Source organism: Diabrotica virgifera, chromosome 1 (assembly GCF_917563875.1).
Source record: "Diabrotica virgifera virgifera chromosome 1, PGI_DIABVI_V3a".
Classification (NCBI taxonomy): domain Eukaryota; kingdom Metazoa; phylum Arthropoda; class Insecta; order Coleoptera; family Chrysomelidae; genus Diabrotica; species Diabrotica virgifera.
The window spans coordinates 203,720,684-203,735,186 of NC_065443.1; the positions used below are offsets into that span (position 1 = coordinate 203,720,684).

At 36.9% G+C, this 14,503-nt stretch overlaps 1 protein-coding gene across 2 annotated transcripts in view; it reads left to right on the forward strand.

Moving 5' to 3' along the window:
* LOC126881788 (putative carbonic anhydrase 3) overlaps positions 1 to 13,592 on the forward strand; it is a 73,769-nt gene extending 60,177 nt beyond the window's left edge. For both annotated transcript variants that reach the window (XM_050646354.1, XM_050646357.1), the window contains one exon: positions 13,430 to 13,592. In XM_050646354.1, the coding sequence (XP_050502311.1) occupies positions 13,430 to 13,540 (111 nt within the window). In that variant the 3' untranslated portion in view covers positions 13,541 to 13,592. The remainder of the gene's footprint in view (positions 1 to 13,429) is intronic.
* Positions 13,593 to 14,503: the final 911 nt, after the last annotated feature.

Below are 14,503 nucleotides of genomic sequence, written 5' to 3' on the forward strand. Positions count from 1 at the left end.
TATTTGCTTTTTGGAAAAGCGGATCCGATTGTTCCCGAGGAACTTTGTGAAACTAGAAATGTATCAAAAGATAAGCAAATAGCTTATAAAAATTCAGTACGACATCATGAATATAATAAAAAGCTGTATGACAAAAATAGAAAATTCCATGATTTTAAAGAAGGAGATTGGGCATATGTAGAAAATAAATCCAAACTAAATAGAAAAAAACTTGATGAAGTAAGACTAGGCCCATTTCAAATAAAAAAAAAACAAATTTCAAATACTTTATATGAAATAGATATTGGATACAAAAGGAACGATATGAATTATTTTCACATCTCAAAATTGTTGCCTTGTGACCAACCATAGACTTTCATGGTTTGTCATACCTGTTGGTGGGGGGATGTAAAAATAAAACTATGTTTATTTTCAATAAAACCACATTTAGTTATTTTAAGTTATTTATAGTTTTAGCTGGCATGACTGTGTAATTTTAGTTTCAATGATATTTGTAAATTATTTGATAGTTGTCAAAAACTCACAGCGTAAGAAATAGCATTGTTCTTGATTCTCTTTTTAGGTTTGTATTTTTAAGTTATTTTATATTAATGTTTATAATCTTTATTGTACATATTGTAAATAAACTCTTTTTAGATGAATTCATACTACTATCTCTTACAAGAATAAGAGTAGGAAACAACTCTTATAAATATATAGCGGTCTAAATACAGAGTAATCCGTATAAAATATTTGTCACAGTAAGTTAATCTTTGTATTAATATATTTTAAACTTAAATTAATTTACAAATAGCAAATTTCATAAGTAAAAGTACTATCCCGTTATATGCAAAATTTATCCTAGAATCAAATATATAGTTTTTCTATTTGCACATTTTTTGTATATCTATCTATTCAGCATCTACTCATTTCAAAACAAAATTTAATAGGTTTCATATAATATATAATATATATTATTTAATAACAAGTCGATATAACAACTGGGGATAGTATATCCCGTTATCGATAATATAACGTGTATATTTTTTATTCATAATACCGGTTTTAATACCGGCATCCCGGTATTTGAAATTTGAAATGCCAAATACCGATATTGAGATTTTAGCTCGGTATTGTAAGCCCTGGCGGGTTAAAGCCGTTGGCCCGCGCGAACCTGCTTTGACTATGTTCGTGTCAGTGATGTGGGACTGGTTCGTGTACATTATTAAAGACGTGCATTCATTTTGAAAACGTTTAAAAGCGGTTCCGCGCGGATTGACCGTAAGCGGAAACCGCTTCCACTGTGTCAGTGTACTTAGGAAATATAGACAATTTAAAGGCAGTAGGTAAATTTAAAGTTCATTTTTAAGTAATTTTATAGCAAAGTGTTAAATTACTTTAACCTTAATAGCATTCTGGCAATAACTGCTTTATCAGCTGATCGGCTCTTATCTGTTGATTGATCAATTAGTTGTTATTTTTGCTCTATGGTGTGAGAAAACACGGCAATAATTTAGAAAACAGCTTTCGCCCACCGAAAGGTCCGTAAGTAATAGTAAAACATTATCCTTCGATAATTTTAGGGTGTCAGCGATCTCTTGCAACTTCACTTTATGTTTTTGTATTTTCAGCATTTTTTCGGGAATCGTTGCCTCATGTAGCCTTCCAGAGCAATCAGAATAATTGGTGTCGGTAGGACCGCGTTTGAATTCAGCAAACCATCGTGAAATGGTTGTAATCGATGGAACAGAGTCAATCGATGGAACAGAGTCCCGATCACACTTTTTGAGTCATTGCTTAGTTTGAACGATATTTTTCCCATAAAAAATAACAATGATTGATCAACACAGGAAATTGCTTTGAATCCATTGTTAATAAAAAACACTAAAGTACCGTCACTTGAAGTAACCGTAACTCGCTATAGTTATTTTCCTAACAAGTGCAGAAAGTCATTCTTTTCCGCACGCGACTGCAGTTTGCCGAACGACGCGAAGCGGGAGTTCGGCAAGCAGTCGAGTGCGGAAAAGAGACTTTCTGCAAGAGTTAGGAACAATATTTTTTCTAAGAGTCTTTAAAAAATTACCAAATCTTAATCAATTAATTTAATTAATATGAAAATACATACACAAATTAATTCTTTGACAAGGTTGTCAAAACCAAACTTTCAATATAATTAGTTAGCATGACGACGATCTTGGTTTCCATGACGATGATCCAAAACGACTGTTATTGTATACCGATTTGACTTTCGAATATTATGTCAAAATAATTTTATTTCATCGAATTGTCGTGTTAATTTCATTAAATCAGGAACACAATAAGATATATTTGAAATAAATTAGTAAATAATATCTAAATATTAGTTTATTGCATGTATTATAATTACTTTAAGGCCATATTAACATATCTAAATTAACACGCGTGCGGAAAAGTAAAAACCGCGTGCGGAAAGGTAACACGCGTGCGGAAAAGTGAAACTTTCTAAACTAAAATGCGTGCGCGAAAGTAGACATTTTTGCACGCTCGTAGAAAAAATAATAATCCAAATGACAGAAAATTTTGATAATATGCATTTAAAAGTTGACAATACTGAAACGTCATGTGGATAATTTCTTAGAGTCGCCATCTCATGGTTAATCTTAAGACTTATTAAATGAGTTTATGAAACACCGGGGTCCGGACAAATAATCCCCGGACAAATAATCCCGGACAAAAAATCCCCACAAATTATCCCCGGACAAAAAATCCCCGGACAAAAAATCCTCACAAAAAATCCCTACAAATAATCCCCACAAATAATCCCCGGACAAATAATCCCCGGACAAAAAATCCCCACAAAAAATCCCGGACAGATAATCCCCATAAATTTTTTTGGACAAAATATCCCCACAAAAAATCCCGGACAAAAAATCCCCAAGAAATATTTTTGCCGAATAAAGTTGTCAAATGAATGCATATAATCCAAGGATGGTACTAAACTAAAGATGAGAAATTTAGACTGTCTGTCCGTCGGTACGTCCGACCGCGAATATAACTACTCCGTCATTATGCCAGGTAGAATGACAAATGGGGTGTCGAATGAACGGTTATAATCCAAAGATGGTACTAAAGATGAGCAATTTGGTCAGTCGGTCTGCCTGACCGCGAATATAACTCCTCCGTCACTGTACCAGGTAGAATGACAAATTAGGTGTCTAATGAAAGCTTATAACCAAGGATGGTACTAAAGATGAGAAATTTAGACTGTCTGTCCGTCTGTCCGTCAGACCGCGAATGTAACTACTCCGTCATTATGCCAGGTAGAATGACAAATGAGGTGTCGAATGAAGGGTTATAATCCAACGATGGTACTAAAGATGAGCAATTTGGTCCGTCGGTCTGCCTGACCGCGAATGTAACTCTTCCGTCACTGTACCAGGTAGAATGACAAATAAGGTGTCGAATGAAAGCTTATAACCAAGGATGGTACTAAAGTTGAGAAATTTGACCAAGGCTGTCTGTCCGCCTGTCCGTCAGACCGCGAATGTAACTACTCCGTCATTATGCCAAGTAGAATGACAAATGAGGTGTCGAATGAAGGGTTATAATCCAACGATGGTACTAAAGATGAGCAATTTGGTCCGTCGGTCTGCCTGACCGCGAATGTAACTCTTCCGTCACTGTACCAGGTAGAATGACAAATAAGGTGTCGAATGAAAGCTTATAACCAAGGATGGTACTAAAGTTGAGAAATTTGACCAAGGCTGTCTGTCCGCCTGTCCGTCAGACCGCGAATGTAACTACTCCGTCATTATGCCAAGTAGAATGACAAATGAGGTGTCGAATGAAGGGTTATAATCCAACGATGGTACTAAAGATGAGCAATTTGGTCCGTCGGTCTCCCTGACCGCGAATGTAACTCTTCCGTCATTGTACCAGGTAGAATGACAAATAAGGTGTCGAATGAAAGCTTATAACCAAGGATGGTACTAAAGTTGAGAAATTTGACCAAGGCTGTCTGTCCGTCTGTCTGTCAGACCGCGAATGTAACTACTCTGTCATTATGCCAGGTAGAATGACAAATGAGGTGTCGAATGAAGGGTTATAATCCAACGATGGAAATAAAGATGAGAAATTTGGTACTTCGGTCTGCCTGACCGCGAATATAACTCCTCCGCAACTGTACCTGGTAGAATGACAAATAAGGTGTCGAATGAAAGCTTATACTCAAGGATGTACTAAAGTTAAGAAATTTGACCAAGGCTGTCTGTCCGTCTGTCCGTCAGACCGCGAATGTAACTACTCCGTCAATATGCCAGGTAGTATGACAAATGAGGTGTCGAATGAACGGTTATAATCCAACAATGGTACTAAAGATGAGCAATTTAGTCAGTCGGTCTGCCTGACCGCGAATATAACTTTTACGTCACTGTACCACGTAGAATGACAAATAAGGTGTCGAATGAAAGCTTATAACCAAGGATGGTACTAAAGATGAGAAATTTGACCAAGGCAGTCTGTCCATCTGTCCGTCCGACCGCGAATGTAACTACTCCGTCATTATACCAGTTATAATGACAAATGAGGTGTCGAATGAACGGTTATAATCCAACGATGGTACTAAAGATGAGCAATTTGGCCCGTCGGTCTGCCTGACCGCGAATATAACTCCTCCGTCACTGTACTAGGTAGAATGATAAATAAGGTGTCGAATGAAAGCTTATAACCAAGGATGGTACTAAAGTTGAGAAATTTGACCAAGGCTGTCTGTCAATCTGTCCGTCCGACCGCGAATGTAATTACTCCGTCATTACGCCAGGTAGAATGACAAATGAGGTGTCAAATAAACGGTTATAATCCAACGATGGTACTAAAGATGAGCAATTTGGTCCGTCGGTCTGCCTGACGGCGAATATAACTCGTCCGTCACTGTACCAGGTAGAATGACAAATAAGGTGTCGAATGAAAGCTTATAGCCAAGGATGGTACTGAAGATGATAAATTTGACCAAGGCTGTCTGTCCATCTGTCTGTCCGACCGCGAATTTAACTACTCCGTCATTATGCCGGGTAGAATGACAAATGGGATGTCGAATGAACGGTTATAATCCAACGATGGTACTAAAGATGAGCAATTTGGTATGTCGGTCTACCTGACCGCGAATATAACTCCTCCGTCACTATACCAGGTAGAATGACAAATGAGGTGTCGAATAAAAGCTTATAATCCAAGGATAGTACTAAATATGAGAAATTTGACCGAGGCTGTCTGTCCATCGGTCCGTCCGACAGCGAATGTAACTACTCCGTCATTATGCCAGGCAGAATGACAGAACGGTTATAATCCAACGATGGTATGTACTAAAGATTCACGCACGCATTTCGTTTCCGAAAGTTGCACTTTCCCGCACGGCGTGCGTGAAGGTAAATTTTTTCCGCACGGCGTGTGGGAAAGTAAAATACCTTGTAATATGGCATTATAATATATTATAATACATTCAATAAACTAATATTTAGATATTATTTACTAATTTTTTTAAATTTATCTTATTGTGTTCATGTTTTAATGAAATTACTGCGATAATTCGATGAAATAAAATTATTTTGACAAAATATTTAAAAGTCAGATCAGTCTTCTTCTTCTTCTTTAAGTACCGTGCCCAAATTTTTAGGCGTGGGTAGCTTCCATAACAATTTGCCGATATCGTTCTCGATCTTGTGCGGCATGTAACAATTGATCTGCTGATAAGCCAGTCCATTGACGAAGGTTTCGGAGCCATGAATATTTCTTTCGACCAATTCCTCTTTTTCCGTCGATCTTTCCATTGAGTATTAACTGCAGCATCCTGTATCTGCTACCTCTCATTATATGCCCCAGATATTCAAGTTTTTTTTATCATCTTCATTAAGTCATCTTCGCCTTGACCTACTCTATTTAAGACTTCTCTGTTTGAAATGCGTTGAACCCAAGATATTCTGAGCATTCTACGATACGACCACATCTCAAAGGCTTCTAATTTGTTCATCATGTTAACCTTCATGATCCAGGTTTCACATCCATATAGTATTACAGGATACACATAACATTTTAGGAACTTGATTCTTAGTTGTAAGTTCAGCTGAGAGTTGCTCAGAATAGATCTAAGTTTCATAAATGCTCCTCTTGCAATTTCTATACGAGTTTTAATTTCTTCATCCGGATTTAGTGTCTCGTTTATCCAACATCCTAGGTATTTAAAATGGTTAACTTTTGTTATTGATTTATCATTGACAATTAGTTGTATAGGGCCGACGTCTTGTTTACTAACCACAAGTAACTTTGTCTTTGTTGAATTTATGTTAAGTCCGTTATTGGAGACATATCAGATCAGGAGAGATATCAGATCAGTAGACAATTACAATGGTTTTGAATTGTCGTCATGGAAATGGAAACCAATATCGTCGTCGTGGTAACCCATTATATTGAAAGTTTGGTTTTGACTACCTTGTCAAAGAATTGATTTGTGTATGTTCACTTCTAAATAAAAATTGATATAACTCTATTTTTTGTGGCTTTTTTCCAAACGTACGGCCCTAGAAAAAATATTATTCCTAACTCGTGCGGAAAGTGTCTTCCCCGCACTCGACTGCTTGCCCGAACTCCGCTATCGTGGTCGTTCGAGTCAACGGCAGTCTCGTGCGTGAAAGTATCACTTTCCGCACTAGTTAGGAAAATAACTATTTTATGATGTCGATATTTTCCGAGTTGTGGGGGAAAATAGTGACAGTTAGAGTTAGAGCATAACTATTGAATTGTCTCGATAATGAGTTTTACGATAAAAATGTAGGTACCTATACAAAAATAGAACTTAGTAGATGGAATTAACTTTTACATAATTTTGATCTCTTTCATTTTTTTACGAATATTTAAAATTGTTTCAAATATGATTTCCTACAATTTCTTTTTGACAATTTTTGTCGTGCGGTTGATATTTTTTGAGTTAAGCGGGAATATATTAAAAAGAGGGGAAGCATAATTATTGAATTGAATCTTGTTTTCGAGCTGCCCCAAATTTTATAATTCTAACCTTTAGGGGAGGTCAATAATAGTGGTATAAATTTAAAATTGCGACTGAATTCCGCTGAAGCGTTAGCCGTCATCTTGATTTTAAAGGAGAACCGTTAATGCTAAATACCTCCACTATTTTCAACTTTTCTACTCTACTGCTCATTATTTATAATAATGAGCAGTAATATTTATAATAATGTAATAGGTAGCAAGACTGTTTAACGCGCTCTATCTGAATCTGCGTTCCATTAGTGTACAGATGGGCAACCGCTTTTTGGTACGAAAATATTGATTAGCAATTAAATTTAAGCATGAATTGTAATTTCGATTACCAAATATCGAATTCCGAATTCCAATTGTGAGTTCTTTCAAAAATCGTGCAGCATATGGGGAATGAGCTAAGGCTCTGGGAATCATGTTGTAATTATTCGCTTATATTAAATCTTTTGCTCACTCTGCTTTGTATAACCCTGTTCAAAACATTTCCTATTTGTGATGATAATTGCTGGTCCTGAAAACGATAATATTGGTTGTAATACAAAAAAAACCTGTTCATTTTTGTAAATTTAACGTAAAAAGTATTTAGTCATCATCATCATCATCAATGGCGTTATAACTCTTCGAGACTCGTTGCCACATTTTTTATTATTTAAATCAATACAGATGTCCACGATGTGATATTTGATACCGTTCACGTTATCAACATAAATAATAAAAAATTAATGTGTTCCTCGGTCGATTATAGAAATGTCACATCAGCAACTTCTTAATTATCGTGTTTTGACTGGAATAAGGATGTGAATTTTAATCGAATTTTTAACGTGCATACAAAGTGCACATAGTTTTTTTGGTTTATGCTTATTTTTTATTATAATAAATATGTTGATTTTCACCCAATCTTGAGCAAAAATTTGGTTTTGACTTCTGAGTAATACTAAAAAGTCAAAAATCGTTATAACTAAAAAATCTCGACAGAGTTATGCTCGATAAACTCATAAGCTAATAAAATATTTTTGATCTTTTTGATTCACATGATTCACTGAGCGTTGGCTTATTGTTTAATATTTTTCCTTATTTTTTTTTAATTCATCGAATTATAGTGAATAAATATGCTTATTTAATTTAAAAATAAAATAATACTTTTTTTTCTTCTTGATGTGCCTATCCGTGACGAATGTTGGCGATCATCATGGCAATCTTCACTTTATCTGTAGCAACGCGGAAAAGCTGCACAGATGTTGTGTTGAACCAGGTTCTGAGGTTCTTTCACCAGGATGTTCTTCTTCTTCCTGGACCTCACTTTCCAAATATTTTTCCTTGCAGGATGGCTTGTAGGAAGGCATATCTGGATTCATTTCGCATAATGTGTCCAAAGTATTCCAACTTTTAAGATTTGATGGTGGTTAATACTTCTCGGTTTTTCCCCAATCTTCTATAAGGACCTCCTCATTTGTGACCCGATCAGTCCATGGGATCTTAAGAATTCTATCATACGTTCAAAAAAATTTTAAAAAATATGCTTGAAATATTTATTTCAAACTCGATGCTCACCCCACCTTAAGGATAGCTATGACACGATTTTAATAGGCAAGCCATGCAAGTCGTTTTTGTCTATGTATGACATTTAATTAAAAAAAAAACGTTTTATCCGGAAAGCAGATGGATGCAGGTCGACATAAATATATTCGGATCTTAGACTATAACCTTGTTAGTAGGAAATCGTTTGTAGTTTCGTAGAGTTTTGCTATCAGCCGTTGATGATTTGCCGATGAACGCTACTCGTGTTATTTCTTTCCGTTTATGTTCACAAGAGCATGTGTTAACAAGTAATTGGACTTCGTAAGTCCTAGGTTTTCATCCAAAGTAATCGAAAGTAGAACTGGAAGTCGATATTTGAACTCTTCGAGTAACTTTGCGTCGATGCATATAGGATTTTACTAATTTTGGATCATCTTCATTTACATTCATATCATACTTTGAATCACTTTAAAACAGGTACTTGCGGTTGCAACTCTAAAACTGAAGTCCGATGTCAAATTACTCATTTCTAATACCATCCTTGTGTTATAAGCTTTCATTCAAAACCTCGTTATTTGTCATTATATCTGTATTAATACGGAGGAGTTGTATGTAGGAGGACAGACGCAAAGACACTCATGAAACCGGAAGTATATATTTGTCCTCTCCTTGCGAAAGCTCGTCGAATAATATATCACTTTTACTATTCCGGTGACTTTAAAACAGTACTTCCGGTCGCATTTCTAAAACCGGAAGTCCTTGGTCAAATTTCTCACCTTTAGTACCATCCTTGGATTATAAGTTTTCATTCGACACCTCATTTGTCATTCTACCTGGTACAGTGACGGAGAAGTTATATTTGCGGTCAGGCAGACCGACGGACCTAATTGCTCATCTTTAGTACCATCGTTTGATTATAATCGTTCATTCGAAACCTCATTTGTCATTTTCCCTGGCATAATGACGGAGTATTTACATTCGCGCTCGCACGGACAGATGAACAGACAGCCTTAGTCAAATGTTTCATCTTTAGTACCATCCTCGGTTATAAGCTTTCATTCGACACCTTATTTGCAATTCTACCTGGTACAGTGACGGAGGAGTTATAATCGCGGTCAGGCAGACCGACGGACCAAATTGCTCATCTTTAGTACCATCGTTGAATTATAACCATTCATTCGACACCTTATTTGTCATTCTACCTGGCATAATGACGGAGTAGTTACATTCGCGGTCGGACGGACACATGGACATCCAGCCTTGGTTAAATTTCTCATCTTTAGTACCATCTTTGTATTATAAGCTTTCATTCGACAACTCATTTGTCATTCTACCTAGTACAGTGACGGAGGAGTTATATTCGCGGTCAGGCAGACCGCCGGACCAAATTTCTCATCTTTAGTACCATCGTTGAATTATAACCGTTCATTCGATACCTCATTTGTCATTCTACCTGGCATAATGATGGAGTAGTTACATTCGCGGTCGGACGGACAGATGGACAGACAGCCTTGGTCAAATTTCTCATCTTTAGTACCATCCTTGGATTATAAGCTTTCATTCGACACCTCATTTATCATTCTACCTGGCATAATGACGGAGTAGTTACATTCGCGGTCGGACGGACAGATGGACAGCCAGCTTTGGTCAAATTTCTCATCTTTAGTACCATCCTTGGATTATAAGCTTTCATTCGACACCTCATTTGTCATTCTACCTAGTACAGTGACGGAGGAGTTATATTCGCGGTCAGGCAGACCGACGGACCAAATTTCTCATCTTTAGTACCATCGTTGAATTATAACCGTTCATTCGATACCTCATTTGTCATTCTACCTGGTACAGTGACAGAGGAGTTATATTCGCGGTCAGGCAGACCGACGGACCAAATTGCTCATCTTTGGTACCATCGTTGGAAAATAACCGTTCATTCGACACCTCATTTGTCATTCTACCTGCCTGGCATAATGACGGAGTAGTTACATTCGGGGTCGTACGGACAGATGGACAGACAGTCTTGGTCAAATTTATCATCTTTAATACCATCCTTGGTTATAAGCTTTCAATCGAAACCTTATTTGTCATTCTACCTGGTACAGTGACGGAGGAGTTATATTTGCGGTCAGACAGACCGACGGACCAAATTGCTCATCTTTAGTACCATCGTTGGATTATAACCGTTCATTCAACACCTCATTTGTCATTCTACCTGGCATAATGACGGAATAGTTACATTCGCGGTCGGACGGACAGATGGACAGACAGTCTTGGTCAAATTTATCATCTTTAGTACCATCCTTGGTTATAAGCTTTCATTCGACACCTTATTTGTCATTCTACCTGGTACAGTGACGGAGGAGTAATATTTGCGGTCAGACAGACCGACGGACCAAATTGTTCATCTTTAGTACCATCCTTGGATTATGAGCTTTCAGTCGACACCTCATTTGTTATTCTAGCTAGTACAGTGACGGAGGAGTTATATTCGCGGTCAGGCAGACCGACGGACCAAATTTCTCATCTTTAGTACCATCGTTGAATTATAACCGTTCATTCGATACCTCATTTGTCATTCTACCTGGTACAGTGACAGAGGAGTTATATTCGCGGTCAGGCAGACCGACGGACCAAATTGCTCATCTTTGGTACCATCGTTGGATAATAACCGTTCATTCGACACCTCATTTGTCATTCTACCAGCCTGGCATAATGACGGAGTAGTTACATTCGGGGTCGTACGGACAGATGGACAGACAGTCTTGGTCAAATTTATCATCTTTAATACCATCCTTGGTTATAAGCTTTCAATCGAAACCTTATTTGTCATTCTACCTGGTACAGTGACGGAGGAGTTATATTTGCGGTCAGACAGACCGACGGACCAAATTGCTCATCTTTAGTACCATCCTTGGTTATAAGCTTTCATTCGACACCTTATTTGTCATTCTACCTGGTACAGTGACGGAGGAGTAATATTTGCGGTCAGACAGACCGACGGACCAAATTGCTCATCTTTAGTAACATCCTTGGATTATGAGCTTTCAGTCGACACCTCATTTGTCATTCTAGCTAGTACAGTGACGGAGGAGTTATATTCGCGGTCAGGCAGACCGACGGACCAAATTTCTCATCTTTAGTACCATCGTTGAATTATAACCGTTCATTCGATACCTTATTTGTCATTCTACTTGGCATAATGACGGAGTAGTTACATTCGCGGTCGGACGGACAGATGGACAGACAGCCTTGGTCAAATTTCTCATCTTTAGTACCATCCTTGGATTATAAGCTTTCATTCGACACCTCATTTGTCATTCTACCTGGTACAGTGACGGAGGAGTTATATTTGCGGTCAGGCAGCCCGACGGACCAAATTGCTCATCTTTAGTACCATCGCTGGATAATAACCGTTCATTAGTAGACACCTCATTTGTCATTCTACCTGGCATAATGACGGAGTAGTTACATTCGGGGTCGTACAGACAGATGGACAGACAGCCTTGGTCAAATTTATCATCTTTAGTACCATCCTTGGTTATAAGCTTTCATTCGACACCTTATTTGTCATTCTACCTGGTACAGTGACGGAGAAGGTATATTCGCGGTCAGGCAGACCGACGGCCAAATTGCTCATCTTTAGTACCATCGTTGGATTATAACCGTTCATTCGACACCTCATTTGTCATTCTACCTGGCATAATGACGGAGTAGTTATATTCCCGGTCGGACGTACCGACGGACAGACAGTCTAAATTTCTCATCTTTAGTACCATCCTTGGATTATAAGCATTCATTTGACAACTTTTTTCGGCAAAATTATTTCTTGGGGATTTTTTGTCCGGGATTTTTTGTGGGGATATTTTGTCCAAAAAAAATTGTGGGGATTATCTGTCCGGGATTTTTTGCGGGGATTTTTTGTCCGGAGATTATTTGTCCGGGGATTATTTGTGGGGATTAATTGTGGGGATTTTTTGTGGGGATTTTTTGTCCGGGGATAATTTGTGGGGATTTTTTGTCCGGGATTATTTGTCCGGGGATTATTTGTCCTAGCTTCGAAACACCACACACTACTTTTAAGGTACTAGTACCTACACTTTAGAAGACCAAAAATAATCATTTTTTTAAGAATTTTTTCTTAGAACCTTTAGAGAGTACAAAAAATATATCTTTTTTCATTTACGCACGTACAGTGTACATTAATATTGTAGAGGGCGCAAAAAAGTCGAGACCTCGAAAAATGATGGCGGGCAGTTAATCTCAGGATTGGGATATCTGAAACAAAAAAATCGTACTGCATTTGAAAAAGGAAGGTTTCTTACGTGACAATTTACTACAATTTCGCCAAAAAATTAAAAATAAATATTTTTTAACCATGAAATACTGAAAAAAACAGGCGATTTTTCACAAAAATTTATCAAATTTCCGTAAAATCTTTTTTTTTCGGAATTTTTCATTAACGGTGGTAAATTGTTACGTAAAAAATCTTCCTTTTTCATATACTGTACGATTTTTTTGTTTCAGAGATCCCAATCCTGAGATTAACTGTCCGCCATCGGAACTACTTTTTTTCGAGGCCTCGACTTTGGCGTCCTCTACAATACTACTGTACGTGCACAAATGAAAAAAGATATATTTTTTGTATTCTCTAAGAGTTAGATATTAATATGTAAAAAGTTTTATGTTCATTTTTAATAAAGGTTCTGAGAAAAAAAATCTTGAACAAATGCTTATTTTTGGTCTTCAAAGTGTACTAGTACCTTAAACGTTTCGTATGTATTATTCTTTATTCCCTGCCTTTCAAACTTATCTACAATTGACCATTTTTATTAACCATACCTACAACCAATTCTTTCTATTTTTTATTAAATTTTAAATTTTTTAAATTTGCAAAATTTACTTTTTGTAGTATAACATACTGAGGCATATATACAACAACAAAAAGCAGTTGCTTATTATGAATAATAGACCTCTACAACAACTTAATGGAAGGAGTGTTAAGTATGCTACTTGTTGCTAATTGATAACTTGTTATTTGTAATTTGCTTATTAAATAAGTACAAACATTTTAATATGCAGTTTTATTTGTTTACCCTATAATCAGGCGCTGGCGCTGATACAGAGGGGGGTCTGAGTGGCTTAAGACCCCCTGTTGTATTTAGTCTATAAATATTATTTTTTAGTTTTACAATTGTCCCGACTTCAGGAAATGGACATCACTGTTATTATTATCATTTGGTGTACTTATTTTATATTACGTATAATGCTTGATTTGAATTATTATTTTATGTAACAATATATTTTCACATTTTAAACAATGAACAGTATGTCATAATATGCACTGGCAAAACATCCGACCCTATGTGACAACATTGTAACATTCTATACAGTTTGTTCACTATTGTAATTATGTTCGGGTGTAGCAAAACTAACTTTATTCAGAGACCCTCCAGTCTAAACATACAAAACCATCCAACATCTTACCGGGGACTGCCAGGCGTTTGCTGCAACTGAATACAAGGTTTGTCATGACTCAGTAGGAAAGATCCTTTATCAAGAAATAGGTTCAAAGTGGTACTTGTCCAAACCGACCATCTCCCATATTATCAACACATCCCTGAGAGAATGCTTGAAAATAAATTTACAGGCTTAACTTAGACTGCACTGTGCTCTCAGACCAAACAGTGGCATATAATAGACCAGATATCATATGTATTAGTTAATAAATTAACAAGACACAACACTAATTGATGTGGCGATACCTAACAACAATAATCTGCGTGTCAAATATAACGAAAAGATCGCCAAGTACAGAGGTTTGGAAGTACTCAGAAAAGACCTATTATTCTCTCTGCTACTGGAGTCATTCCGAAGAACCTTCTAGAAAACATAAAATAGGTGGGCTGAATGTCTGAATGAACATCTCTATAAGACCATGTGTACAAAAATTTTTGGAAGATAATCCAGCATACCGAGTAACCTA